Source organism: Crassostrea angulata, chromosome 2 (assembly GCF_025612915.1).
Source record: "Crassostrea angulata isolate pt1a10 chromosome 2, ASM2561291v2, whole genome shotgun sequence".
NCBI classification, from domain to species: domain Eukaryota; kingdom Metazoa; phylum Mollusca; class Bivalvia; order Ostreida; family Ostreidae; genus Magallana; species Magallana angulata.
The window spans coordinates 58642646-58657095 of NC_069112.1; the positions used below are offsets into that span (position 1 = coordinate 58642646).

A 14450-nucleotide genomic window follows, 5' to 3' on the forward strand; every position below is an offset into this window, starting at 1 on the left:
ATTGTCCCACCAGTCTATTACGTTTATCTTTTTCGCAGCAAAAATATAAATTAAAATTGAATGAATTTCTATCAATGAACTTTCCTTGAAAAGCTTCTAACAAAATTAATAATATATATTAAAAGTATCTCAAGAATAACCGTCTTTGAACAAAGGAATCGACAACAAATTCAGTTCAAAGAATGACTACGTCATAAACAGAATGTGATATTTGTTCAAATTAGTTTGTTCTTTTTGATATTTCTACATAATTCAAAATCAATTTCCCTTTTAACTGTTCAATTAACTTCTGAATTCAAGATCTACTGGTATTTCTGAAAATTGTAAGACATCGTTGCCATCTTCCGTATAATCAGTGTACCCTTCTGTTAATTCACTGTACATCTACTGTACAGAGGCACTGTACTCTACAGGACACCACTGTACCTACCGACTGACCAGCACTGTACCCAACTGTACGAGAAAGAGCAAGCTTCTATTTTTTTAGGAGGGGGGGGGGGGGGTTCTATAGCATTGAATCATGATTTTTTTTTCAGTACACTATCTCATAACTGCACCGTTGTGTGCATACAAATTAAGTAAATCGCGTTAGCGCGTTATGAAAATTTGTATGCACACATCAATGAAGTTATGAGACTGTATACTTCAAAAAATCATGATTTAATGCTTTTATTTACATTTTTTTAACGTCATGCCTTGTCTACAAATGAGATTTATAGCTTAAACTTCTTATCTTATCCTAAGGGTAAGTTCATATTAATGGAAGAGCCACAGTAACAGCCACAAGCATGACTTTTGATTTTCGCTTGCGACGTTGCAGTTTACAGCGTTCAACGTTTGTGTCGTCATTATAAAACTCGTTATTATGTCTCCCCTTTCAAAGGGGAGACATATTGTTTTTGTCGACTTTCTTATTCTTCTTCTTCTTATTCTTCTTATTCTTCTTATTCTTCATATTCTTCTTATTCTTCTTCATCCAAATTTGTCCAGGCCGTAACTTAAATACCCTTTGACATTAAGACTTCAAACTTGGAACATAGGTAGATGGTATGGAGAAGGAGTGCACGCCACCAAAAGTTTTGACCTTGACCTATTTTGTTCTTCAAGGTCAAGCTTTTCATAAAAAATATTGTCCGGACTATAACACAAGACTCCTTAAACATACAGACTTTTAACTTGTATCATGGATAGATGGTATATAACCTAGTTGAACCTTACCAAAAATTTTGACCTTGACCTAGAATTTTTATTTCAAGGTCATATTAGAAAAAAACTTCATTGTTTAACTCCTGAATATACTTTGACAGAAGGACTTCAAACTTTAAACAAAGAACAATAATAATACACTTAAGTGTACCATTGAATAATATTTGACCTTGACCATGTTTTACTCAAGGTCAAATTAAGAAAAAAATAGTAAAATTTTGTCTCGGTCATAACTTTAATACCCTTTGACATTAAGACTTTAAACTTGGAACATAGGTAGATGGTATTGAGAAGGAGTGCACACCACCAAAAGTTTTGACCTTGACCTATTTTGTTTTTCAAGGTCAAGCTTTTCATAAAAAATATTGTCCGGACCATATTACAAGACTCCTTTAACATACAGACTTTTAACTTGTATCATAGATAGATGGTATATAACCTAGTTGAACCCAACCAAAATGTTTGACCTTGACCTAGAATTTTTATTTCAAGGTCATATGAGAAAAAACTTCATTGTTCAACTTCTGAATATACTTTGACAGAAGGACTTCAAACTTTAAACAAAGAACAATAATAATACACTTAAGTGTACCATTGAATAATATTTGACCTTGACCATGTTTTACTCAAGGTCAAATTAAGAAAAAAATAATAAAATTTTGTCTGGGTCATAACCTTAATACCCTCTGACATTAAGACTTCAAACTTAGAACATAGGTAGATGGTATTGAGAAGGAGTGCACTCCACCAAAAGTTTTGACCTTGACCTATTTTGTTCTTCAAGGTCAAGCTTTTCGTAAAAAATATTGTCCAGGCCATAACACAAGACTCCTTTAACATACAGACTTTTTACTTGTATCATAGATAGATGGTATATAACCTAGCTGAACCCAACCAAAATTTTTGACCTTGACCTAAAATTAATGTCTCCTCTTTCAAAGGAAAATTTTCTTGCCCTAACTTGAACACCTTATGAGATCAGAGCTTGAACCTTGGAATATTGTTAATGTTAAATGACACCAAGTAGAGATGCACTGGTTAAAATGGTCTAAATTATAACTTTTGAATTATTCAACACTTTTTAAATTTAAATCTTTACTTGAGACAAAATTTATGACACCAATGGAATGTTGTCCCAAATTTATTGTTTATGGCCTAATTAAAAAAAAAAGTTTGAATTATGTCTTTGAATTGTTTGACATAGAGTCACCTTAACAAAATATTAAATTGGGAGCCAATTACAAATATTATCAAGCTATTTTGGGTGTTTATGACTTCTTATGTTGTTGCACTTCCTACCAACACACAAAAAATACTTAACAACGGAAACCACACGGTCTTTGGAAAGAAAATACATTGAAGAAATTTTTATGAACTACTGAGGTGAGTATCATATTTTATCTCATATCTTTCTAATCATATATCTAATCCATTTGGTGCCAAGCAAAGTTTGCATCATTATATATTTGATTCAAACTTTGCACAGAGAAGTGATATCTAATAGGCAATATTTGGATATGGTTAAAATAAGGTTTCATTACTTTTTATTAAAAAATAGATTAGCAAAGAATTTACAGTCTGGAAATTAACATATAACACATGTAACTGACATGTACTACTTATTATTGGTTAACTAATCATTACCAAAATATAACTTATTTCAACTTTCACAGTGTACTGTAGACTATTAGATTTCACTTTGCATGATCTGTCTTTAATGTACATGTCTGGCTACAAATGTATAATGAGGATCCTCTTCGTGGTGGCACTAGTAACAGACCCCTTGCTATTGTAGCTGTTTAAATTACTGTAGTATTATGTATTATAGTGAGCTTCTCTGTCACTATTAGTTTTGTTATGCACTCTTGCTTCACATCTTCTGCGTAACTTCATCACAAAAACTTATCTGAAATTTTAAACCATAAATCCTTGTAACTTCAGTATTACATTTTACTTACATATTTCATATAGCAATGAGCCTGGCTAAAAGATCATGCTTTTTATGTGATATATTTCAATGCATGTTTCATTTACTAATTAGCTTGTCATTATGGTATCATTAATTTTCATTGACACCACTTTTTATGAATTTTCTCAAATACACAGTGTTTGAAGGACACATTAATTCCTGGACAAGAACTCTTTCAATAGAAATTGTTTTCATATATTCTTAGATGAACTTTAAATTTTGTTGATCTGTTCAACCATGAATCCACAAAAATTGGTGTTCAATAAATAATTCATGACACCATAGTAACTTCTGTTATGCTTACAGCCGTAGTTTCTTTTTGTATCCTTATTTTTTTCTGATACATGTATTGCATTACCTCCCATTTTTAATACACCCTATGTGTGTCCCTGTGTGTGTTCATTATAAACAGTCACAACTCTGATACTTAGATTCATATATGATATTTTTAATGAGGTATTTGCAGAATATATGTCTAGAACTTCGATTTGCACCTTCCCAGCAGAAGAGGTCAATGATTACATATCTGAAATGGTTCCAAAATGCTCTGTAACGTTCATTGGGTATCGGACCTCCTGAATTCTTCATTCCATTTTCATTACTCTAGATACACATGGAGTCATACAGAACACATTTAAAGGAATCATGGAGAACATTGGAAATGTTTAAGATTTCTCTTTTTGATTTACAGGAAAAGAGAAAAATTATTCACTAATCTTGATTTTTTTTTAAATTTTAGCTCTCATCTGTAGTCAACAAATTAATGTTGTTCCATTGCCTTTGGTAGTTTCAGGTCATTCAGTTCAGAGCGAAAACATTAACTGTTTTTTTAAAGAAATTATAATTGTAGTTTTGTTTAGATCAGGATGGCTTCACCGTCAAAAATACAAAGGTTGGATACTTTCCTAACAGACTTTACAGAGGAGGTAGACACAGAACTAAAAGCTGTCTGCTATGACATTTCTACTAAAAACAGTGGACAAGCTATTAAGGCTGTAGAAAAAATAAGAAGAAAATTAAAAGCCATGGAAGGAAAAGTTAAAACAATCATAAAGTTGAATGAAATTGAAAATTCTAAACTTTCAAAAGAAAATTTGGAAATGAAAAAGGAGGTTGAAAATTTAAAGAAGAAAATCGAAAACCTAGAAGAGGATGATTTCTTCCTTTCTTCTCAAGATTGCAGTGATGTATCTTCTAAAGATACTAAATCTTCTCCAAATCCGAAACCTGGATCATCAAAAGACAAATAAACATACCCATAAACAGAAGTTAACTTCTAACCTGACTAATTTTACAGACATTTCCTTTAATTTATGTGCAGAGTATGCAGCGAAGATTCTGTTTGCCAAACTTGACTTTTTTCTTTAGGAAATACCTTTGTTATCCTATACTGTATTTTAGAAAATATTAGTCAAAATTTAAAAAAATAAATGTTTCTTCTGTTTTACCTTTAATGCAGTGTATATCTATATTTTTAGGGGATACGTCATGAAAATTAGATCTTTATTTTATTGTTTATATATATTCCTATCATTTGCTTTTTTAACATTAACAACTTGCTTGTTCATGAAATAAGTACATTCCTATGAGAGTTATTACATGTATATTAAATTATGTGAATATAACATTTATCAAAAAGCTAGTATAGATTTCAAACTCATAGAAATTAGCTTCTAATTCAAATATTCAACTGCTAAGTACATGCATACAAGTATTTACCCTAAAGACCCAATGCTGCATCGAAGATACATTATCTTTTAGTTCCATAGAAATTTAGTTTCATTATGAAAATACATATTGATAATCAATGCATGTATGTACTTTATTTGTGTCATTTAAAGAAAACCTGTTTATTATGTGCATATAAGAATGTCATGCATTAGTTTTTAAAAATAAATTTCTTTTCAGGCTACTTTAAGAATTGCATATGATGATGAATAATCATGAGTGGGAGAAGCAAAAGAAAAAAAGACAAAGAAAGGAAAAAGAAAATTCGCTCAGAAAATTTGGCAAAAAATGCAGGTATAAATCATAAATGATTGCTGTATTTCATTTTATTTTGTTTACAATTTTATAACATGTAGTACAGAGAAATATAAAATCAAGCATCATTAAATTATTGTATTATTAATGGATTTTTTTTAATTTGGCATTTAATTTCCCTCCAGGTCTTTCCACCCAAAATTATGAATCACAATCAACTGCAGCAGAGCAAGACAAAAACTCAAGTTTTGAGGTAAAAATTACCAGACTTTTGATTTTACTTTGTAAATGTTAAAACATCATTATTAGAGAAAAAGATTCATATCAAAATTTTATCTTTAGGCAGAAAAACCAGACTGGTTGTGTAACTACCTTTCACAACAACAGCACTTTGAGAAACAAAGACTTACAAGAAAGCAACAAATGAAAATTTGGTACCAACAAAATAAAGAAAAGAAAAAACAGTATGAAAGAAATAGGTATCAAGATGATGAGAAGGCCAAAAGAAAAAAGCAGTACATGAGAGAACAATATTGTATTCCAGCGAATGCTGAGAAAAAGAAACAGAGGATCAGGAAAAATTACAGTATTCCAAAGATTGCAGAAAAAATGAAACAGAGTATGAAAGAAAATTACAGTATTCCAGAGAATGCAGAAAAAAAGAAACAGAGTATGAAAGAAAAATACAGTATTCCAGAGAATGCTGAGAAAAAGAAACAGAGGATCAGGAAAAATTACAGTATTCCGCGGATTGCAGAAAGAATGAAACAGAGTATGAAAGAAAATTACAGTATTCCAGAGAATGCAGAAAAAAAGAAACAGAGTATGAAAGAAAAATACAGTATTCCAGAGAATGCTGAGAAAAAGAAACAGAGGATCAGGAAAAATTACAGTATTCCGCGGATTGCAGAAAAAATGAAACAGAGTATGAAAGAAAATTACAGTATTCCAGAGAATGCAGAAAAAAAGAAACAGAGTATGAAAGAAAAATACAGTATTCCGGAGAATGCTGAGAAAAAGAAACAGAGGATCAGGAAAAATTACAGTATTCCACGGATTGCAGAAAAAATGAAACAGAGTATGAAAGAAAATTACAGTATTCCAGAGAATGCAGAAAAAAAGAAACAGAGTATGAAAGAAAAATACAGTATTCCAGAGAATGCTGAGAAAAAGAAACAGAGGATCAGGAAAAATTACAGTATTCCGCGGATTGCAGAAAAAATGAAACAGAGTATGAAGGAAAATTACAGTATTCCAGAGAATGCAGAAAAAAAGAAACAGAGTATGAAAGAAAAATACAGTATTCCAGAGAATGCTGAGAAAAAGAAACAGAGCCTCAGGAAAAAATATAGTATTCCGCGGATTGCAGAAAAAATGAAACAGAGTATGAAGAAAAGGTACAGTATTCCAAAGAATGCAGAAAAAAAGAAACAGAGGACCAGGGAAAACTACAAGATTCAGGAAAAGTCACAAAAACAAAGAGAATATGAAAAACAAAAATATCAGATACCAGAAACAAGAAAAAGGAAGAGAGAACAAAGTTTACAAAACTATCACACAAAGAAAGCTAAATCACTAACTAATGGTGATGGAGCACTTCAGAAATTTAGAACCTTATGCAAAGAATATCCGATTTATCCATGTGTTGTATGTGGACGGATTATGTTTCGTTTGCAGGTTCATAAATTTGTCAAGAAGAAATACAAAAAAACACAAATATCTACTTTACTGAACAGTCTTTCAGCAACCACTATCGAACATATTTGTGTTTTATGTGACAAGACCATGAAAAATGGCAAAGTTCCAGCACAGGCCTTAGCTAACAATATGGATTTAAGTACTGCTAGAGCCGAATTAAGTGAACTTAATAAACTGGAGAGACACCTGGTATCTCCAGTAATTCCATTTATGAAAATAGTCAATTTGCCAAAACATACACAAAAAGGAATTCATGGACCAGTAATTTCAGTTCGCTCAGATATTACGAAAGTTACGACAACTTTGCCTAGAAACATTTCTGATGAATCGTTCATCAAGGTAAAACTGAAGCGCAAGTTGTGTTTTAAAGGCCATCATCTCTACCAGGAAGTACGTCCTAATAAAATCTTCAAAGCACTTGAATTTCTAAAGAAAACAAACCCACACTTTGCAGGTTAGTCATTTTTAGCAACTTATGGAGTACGAAGAAATTCCTTTTTTCCTTTATGATGAAAAATGGTACAAATGTTCTTTTTTTTTTCAGATATAGAAATTAAAGATGATATATTTAAAAGTGGAGAATATATAGATGATAGTGAAAACTACTCAGCTGTAGATACCAGTGGTAAGTTTTAAGTGTTTTAAAGAATGTCTTTACATTGTTAACATAAACTGAATGAACACATATGAAAAAATATTACAATGATAAAACTTCAGTAAATTATTTACAAAACAGGTGCTGATAAGGAGAGGGAATCTGAACCTGGAAATAATGACCACAATGAAAGCAACATCAATGCTGAATGTGATGGTAAAAACTATTGAACTGTTGTTTGGAAATCCATGTTTTAACAGAAGTCTTGGGACACTTTGTTGGTGCATCAGAAGTAAACAGTTAAATAATGCCTTTTTGTTTTCAACAGATCCTGACACAGAGGAAGGAGAGTCAACAGAAGAATCTCATGACTTTGCACCACCACTTGATACATCTATTTACAAAACAGGTGCTGATAAGGAGAGTGAATCTGAACCTGGAAATAATGACCACAATGAAAGCAACATCAATGCTGAATGTGATGGTAAAATCTATTGAACTGTTGTTTGGAAATCCATGTTTTAACAGAAGTCTTGGGACACTTTGTTGGTGCATCAGAAGTAAACAGTTAAATAATGCCTTTTTGTTTTCAACAGATTCTGACACAGAGGAAGAAGAGTCAACAGAAGAATCTCATGACTTTGCACCACCACTTGATACATCTCTTCAACCATCAGACTTAACACAGTATTATGCTGATCAAAATCCAAACTCCATATTTTGTATTGCCCCGGCAGAAGGAAACACACCAACAAAAGTCATCCATTCTGAAGGACAGGCATTTCCAATTCATTTCCCAAATGGAAAAAAAACATACACAGACAAACGCAATACAAAAATATCAATGAAACGGTATTTCAACAGTAGATTGTTTTCAAGTGACCATAGATTTGCTAGTGATCCAGAATATATATTTTTTGCACAGTATACAGCAGAACTTGAGGAAATCTTTTCTTCTGTTTCTATTGCAATGCGAAAGTCAGTTGATTTGAGCCATTTGACCTCATCTACCTTCTTGGATTCTTCCAAAATGAAAAAGATGCTTAAAAAAGATGAATGTTACCGCTTTTTGCAGGCAGTTCGCGGTTCCCCAGCATACTGGGAAAAAACCATGCGAGATCTTTTTGCCATGCTTAAACAGCTTGGCATACCTACATTTTTCATAACTTTTTCTGCAGCAGAAAGAAGATGGACAGAAATTATGGAAGCAATTTGTCTCCAGCAAGGCATTGAAGTTCCTAAAGACCCTGATTGGCAGCAGTACTACAACATATTGAATAGCAACATTGTAACTGCTACACGGATGTTTGATAAAAGACTTCATGATTTTATTAATCAAGTCATTATGAGTCCATCCAATCCTATTGGTAAGGTAACCGACATTTTTGGAAGAATTGAGTTTCAAGCAAGAGGTTGGCCACATTATCATGGACTAGTTTGGATTGAAAATGCTCCTGAATGGCAGAAATCCCCTGATAGTGAAGTCACAGCTTTTATCGACAAGTACATTTCTTGTCAAATACCAAATGAAGAAGAAAATAAGGAACTATTTGATATAGTTTCCTCAGTGCAACTACACAGTAAAGCACACACAAAAACATGCAAAAAAGGAGGAAAAGATTGTCGTTTTAATTTCCCTCGCCCATGCTCCTTGCAAACATTTATTGCCAGTCCACCCAAAGATGAAGACATAGAACCAAAACAATCAAATAATTTAAACAAAATGTCAAAAAACACTGCTAAAGACATTCTGAAAATTTTTTGGGATCTACTTACCGCTGAGTCGGACTTGTGCACAGCAGACATTTTGAGCCATGGTAACATTACCCAAGAGATCCTACAAGAGGCACTAAATGTATTGTCACAAAGACCTACAGTGGTTCACAGAAGAGAAGCCAAAGACTGTTGGGTGAATCCTTATAATCCTGCTCTTCTACATGCATGGAATGGTAACATGGATATACAGTTTATACTAGACCCGTATAGCTGTATTATGTACATAATGTCCTATATTACCAAGGCAGAAAAAGAATTGGGAGAGCTCATTAAAGCTGCCCAAAGAGAGGCAAGACAGAATAATGAAGAGGCAATACAAGAGCTCAGAAAGCTTGGAAATGTATATCTCACCCATCGGGAGATAAGTGTTATGGAAGCAGTCTACAGAGTTTGTGGTCTAAAGCTTAAACATTGTTCTCGAGACGTTGTATGGATTCCAACTGATACAGAAAATACCAGAATAACACTTCCTATGCATGTGATAAAATCCAATGCATCTCGTGGTGATGACAACATATGGATGACAAGCATCTTGGATAGATATCTAGCAAGGCCACTGACAAATGAATTTGCCAATATGTGTTTAGCAACTTTTGTATCAAGGTATAGAGTGATAGCAAACTCCACCCATACAGAAGACGCAGATTTAGAAGAGGAATCAAAGACAGAGACTGGGAAAAAAATACGGCTGCTTCACAACATGGGTACAATTACAAGAAGGACCAAAAAGGATGCAGTCATTAGATATCCAAAGTTTTCACAATCCAAAGATCCTGAGAAATATTATTTTAATTTGTTGAGATTATATTGTCCTCACAGAGAAAATAGATTTCTTCCATCTGAGTATAACTCCTTCCAACAGTACTATGAAACAGGAAAATTAGGATTGACGTTAGTTTGTAATATTGTTAATGAAAATATGAAACAATTCCAAAAACTAACTGATCAGCTTGATGAGACTTGGTCCCTAATGAAAGACATGCATCCACTGGAAGAAGCATGGGCTCAAGTGGCACCTAACTCAGAACAGGAAAGAATTGAAAATGAAGAAGAAAAGGAATTGCTCGATGATGAAGAATTTCTTTCAGCAGTAGACATTCCTGAAATGAAATCTACACCACAGACAAACAAGAATTCATACTCACAGAATGTGTACACGGAGCCAAATCCCAATACTATAACTGATGAAAAGCTTTTGCAGATGTACAGATTGCTGAATAAAGAACAAATGGAACTGCTCAATTTTATAAAAGAGTGGTGCTTGCAGGTGTTACACTCAAACTCTCATGACAATTTTCACATATTTCTGACAGGGGGAGCGGGAGCTGGAAAGTCTTTGCTCATTCACTGCATTTACCACATGGCAAACAAATTATTTCACAAGATACGTGAAACACCAGATGATGTCATTATTCTTAAAGTTGCTTACACTGGAAAAGCAGCTTTGAACATCAATGGTCAGACTATTCATTCAGCCTTTGCATTGAAGAAGAACATGAAAACACAGTATCAACCTCTAGGTGAAAATGATTTAAATACTCTACGAGCCAGGCTTTCAAACATTCAGCTACTTATTATTGATGAAATATCAATGGTCAGCAAAACGGTTTTGTCATATATATCAGGAAGACTAAACCAAATCAAATCCCTGCAGCAGAATTCAAAACCATTTGGAGGCATATCTGTTCTATGTGTTGGAGATTTCTACCAGATACCACCCGTGTTTGGCAAAAGTCTTCTTAACGTTGATGCAGGAGCTCTTCCACAAGATCTTTGGACTTTGTTTAAAGTGCACAAATTACAAAAGATAATGAGACAGAAAGAGGATTTACTTTTTGCAGAAGCTTTAAACATAATTCGAACAAAGGATCGTGATGATCCCATGAATCAAGATGTGGAAAATCTCTTGAGAAGTCGTTTGGAAACTTCAAATTGTCCAAGTGATGCAATTCATATCTTCTCTACTAATGAACAAGTTCGTCATCATAACCTTTCCAAACTACAGCAACTTGGAAAACCAATAATCAGCATGACAGCAGTTGACATATTACATTCATCAAGTGGTAAAGTGTTTCAAAGACAGACACCCTTTGAGAACTTAGATACCTGCTTACAATCTGAACTGAAACTGGCAATGGGTGCTAGAGTTATGTTGACAGTGAACATAGACACAAGCGATGGCCTAGTAAATGGAACACTTGGAACAGTAATAGATATTGTTAATGGAAGTATGCCATACGGATTTCCAGAATACATTGTATTACAGTTTGACGATGAGCACATTGGTAATAATTACAGAATTCGTAATACTACACAACTGTGCAATGACAAATGTGTACCATTTAGAATCTTGTCCCAGAAAGTGCAGTATAAAACTGGATATATAACAAGATTCCAGTTCCCATTTACACTCTCCTGGGCTTGTACTATTCATAAAGTCCAGGGACAAACATTCAAGGAAGTAGCAGTGTCGCTCAAAAGAGTTTTCAAGGGTGGAATGGCATACGTTGCACTCAGTAGGGTTACACATCTTGAGGGACTGCATTTACTTGACTATGACCCTTCTGTGATTTATGCTGATTCTAGTGTAAAACAATCTTTGAATCAGATGGAGGTTTTGTCACTCACAGACTCTGTCCTACAGCCCAATGAAAGAGAAGATAATTTCTTACTTCTACATCACAATGTACAGTCACTTAGAAAACATTTCCCAGATGTAAAGAAAATGCTAGAATTCTACTCGCCTAATGTTTTTTGTGCTACAGAAACATGGCTTGGAGAAGACTCAAATCAGACATGTTATGATGTTGATGGATTCAATCTAGAATCTGTAAATAGTGTCCAGGACAGAGGGGCTGGAGCTGCTGTTTATATAAAAATTGATACCACCTTCCATATTGTAAAAACTGATGCTAAGGATGACTATGAAATGATCTGCATTTTCTTTCCCAAAATTAGCACGATGGTTGCTACTGTGTACAGGCACTGTAATGCCTCTCTTGCATCGTTTTTACATGTACCACAGTGTCTGCTTGATATTTGTAAAACTAACAACATTCCTAGGATTGTTGTGCTTGGTGACTTTAACAACAGCACTGGAGATATAAGTAGATCATTTCTATCACTTGGATTCCAGCAGGTAATCCATTCACCAACAACCATTGCTGGCTCAACTCTCGACAACATTTTTATATGCAACATATCATCTTTCAAAAGTGGAGTTTTATCGTCCTATTTTTCGTTTCATCTGCCAATTTATATTTCCATTAACATATGTGAAGTTCAGCATGTAAAAGCAGAAAAGAAAAAAACAAGTGTAAAAGCAGAAAAGAAAAAAACAAGTGTAAAAGCAAACACCAAAGTCCAGCCAATTGTTAAAAGGTATAAAAACCTTAAAAACAAAAAGCTTATTACTGATAAACAACAGATACCAGACAAAAGGAAAACAATTGTTGGATTTGAAGCCGATTCTTTCACGCCACAGTTTCCCTTACCCTATACACCTTTTATGACAACATTATACCAACATCTTGGTTTAACAGCGAGAGTAGTGGATATGTGGTGTGGGAACAACAACACACTTCATCTTGTACAGTGGCTACAGACTGTTGGCTTCAATGTTGTTCCCACACTTGGTACCCAACAATACAGTGTTTCATGTGGCTATGTGGCAGCAAACACTGCATGGATATTTCATAATGCAGAATTAAACAACTGGTTGGAGGTTGAAATTCAACCTACGCTGGACAAATGCATTATTCATCAGTATAATTCTATAATTGGTATACCAGGCCATGAACCAACTTTTCTAATGGATACTCAGATTATCGAAATATTGGCCCATCTCCACAATGCTGAATCAAGGTCTGTGCCTTTTACATGGATTGATGGACCCATGCCCATTAATTTCTTCATTCTGGGATTACGTCGTTCCCTTTCTGGTAGAAAAACAAGGAAAGACTCTAATCTTCGGATTGCCATTGTCAACACAACTCCAACAGATTCATCAACAGTACTCTCAGGCGATCACTGGATTACAGTTGCATATAAACTTTGTTAGCTGTTTAATGTGTATGGTGTGTATCTGTTATATTATCACATTGATCCAATCTAAAAATGCTGACAGTATGTATACTAAATAGAAATAAAACTTAATTTTATTTTACATCACAAATGACACATATATCACATATGACATATATCACATATCCTCAAGTCTCTGGCCATGAAGAGCAAGAAAGAGGCGGGTCAGCTCAATATACCATCTACCAGTACATGTAACAAGATGTTTTGTTTTAAAATTTCCCTCCTGTCTTTTAAAACTGAAGCTCCATTTCAGGTTCTTTCCATTTTGTTACAAATACATAACAAAGGGGAGACATGTGTTTTTTGTTAAAAAACAATACCCACTAGTTTTAACTTCTGAGTACCCGCTGTGTATTACAGTGTTATAACTGCCGTAGCTTTCAACACATTTTACAAGCAACAAAAAAAAAAAAAAAAAAAAACTCGTGGAGTGTAAATATATTATTACATAAGCTGATTTAGAATTTTTTTTTCGGGAAAGTGCACCATGGGTATGTAAACTACCCCATCCCATAGATCAGTTCATGTATTAAAAATCAGAATTCAGTTAGCACTCATGATATACTGCCTTTAAAAAGGACAATTATTGTGCGATTTAAAACTAAATGAGTTTTGTACTATAAAGTAAATTCAGTAATATTAATATTTTTAACAATGAAAAAACATATTATTAAAGAATTTTTAAAATAAAAATTGAAGATAATCGTTCACTCCTGACTTCAAGCGTATATAGTTAAATCTATGTCATATTTTCGTTGTTAGTCTTTTTTGGTTTAAAATCAACTAGTTGACTATATTTGATCTACACATTTATAAGCGAATGGACGTGTCATTGGACTTTTATGTCATGGTCGACTGGCAAACAGTTATCATCAAGTCATTTTCACAGTAACGACTGGACTGGCAGCTTAACAAATGCAGTACACATTTGACTGCACGTGCCACTCCCATACAAATCGCAATTTATTTTAATTTTCCAGCGGTGTCTTATATTTCAACAAGTGTCCCTGTAAAAAAAGGCAGTCAAGGACAATGCAAAAGAAATCTTATATCAATTGTTATATAATTATATAAAGTGTAGTGTAACAGTAATGTAACAGTTGAAACATGCATTTATTTTTCTCAGCGTGTTTATTG

The 14450-nt window shown here is 33.6% G+C and overlaps 1 protein-coding gene across 1 annotated transcript; it reads left to right on the forward strand.

Annotated features, from left to right (window-relative positions):
• The first annotated feature begins 887 nt into the window (after nt 1–887).
• Nucleotides 888–13617, forward strand: LOC128173679 (uncharacterized). Its single transcript, XM_052839352.1, has 7 exons — nt 888–5197; nt 5344–5411; nt 5501–7310; nt 7401–7481; nt 7593–7667; nt 7780–7935; nt 8048–13617. Exons 1-7 carry the CDS (start codon nt 5119–5121, stop codon nt 13285–13287), a joined length of 7509 nt encoding a protein of 2502 aa, XP_052695312.1. The 5' UTR covers nt 888–5118; the 3' UTR covers nt 13288–13617.
• The last annotated feature ends 833 nt before the right edge of the window (nt 13618–14450 follow it).

Bases quoted from the DNA above. Each gene is read 5' to 3' on its own strand.
- LOC128173679 (XM_052839352.1), top strand. From the start codon at position 5,119: ATGAGTGGGAGAAGCAAAAGAAAAAAAGACAAAGAAAGGAAAAAGAAA. The intron at 7,311-7,400 runs GTTAGTCATTTT...TTTTTTTTTCAG, and splicing joins AACAAACCCACACTTTGCAG to ATATAGAAATTAAAGATGAT. The intron at 7,936-8,047 runs GTAAAATCTATT...TGTTTTCAACAG, and splicing joins CATCAATGCTGAATGTGATG to ATTCTGACACAGAGGAAGAA.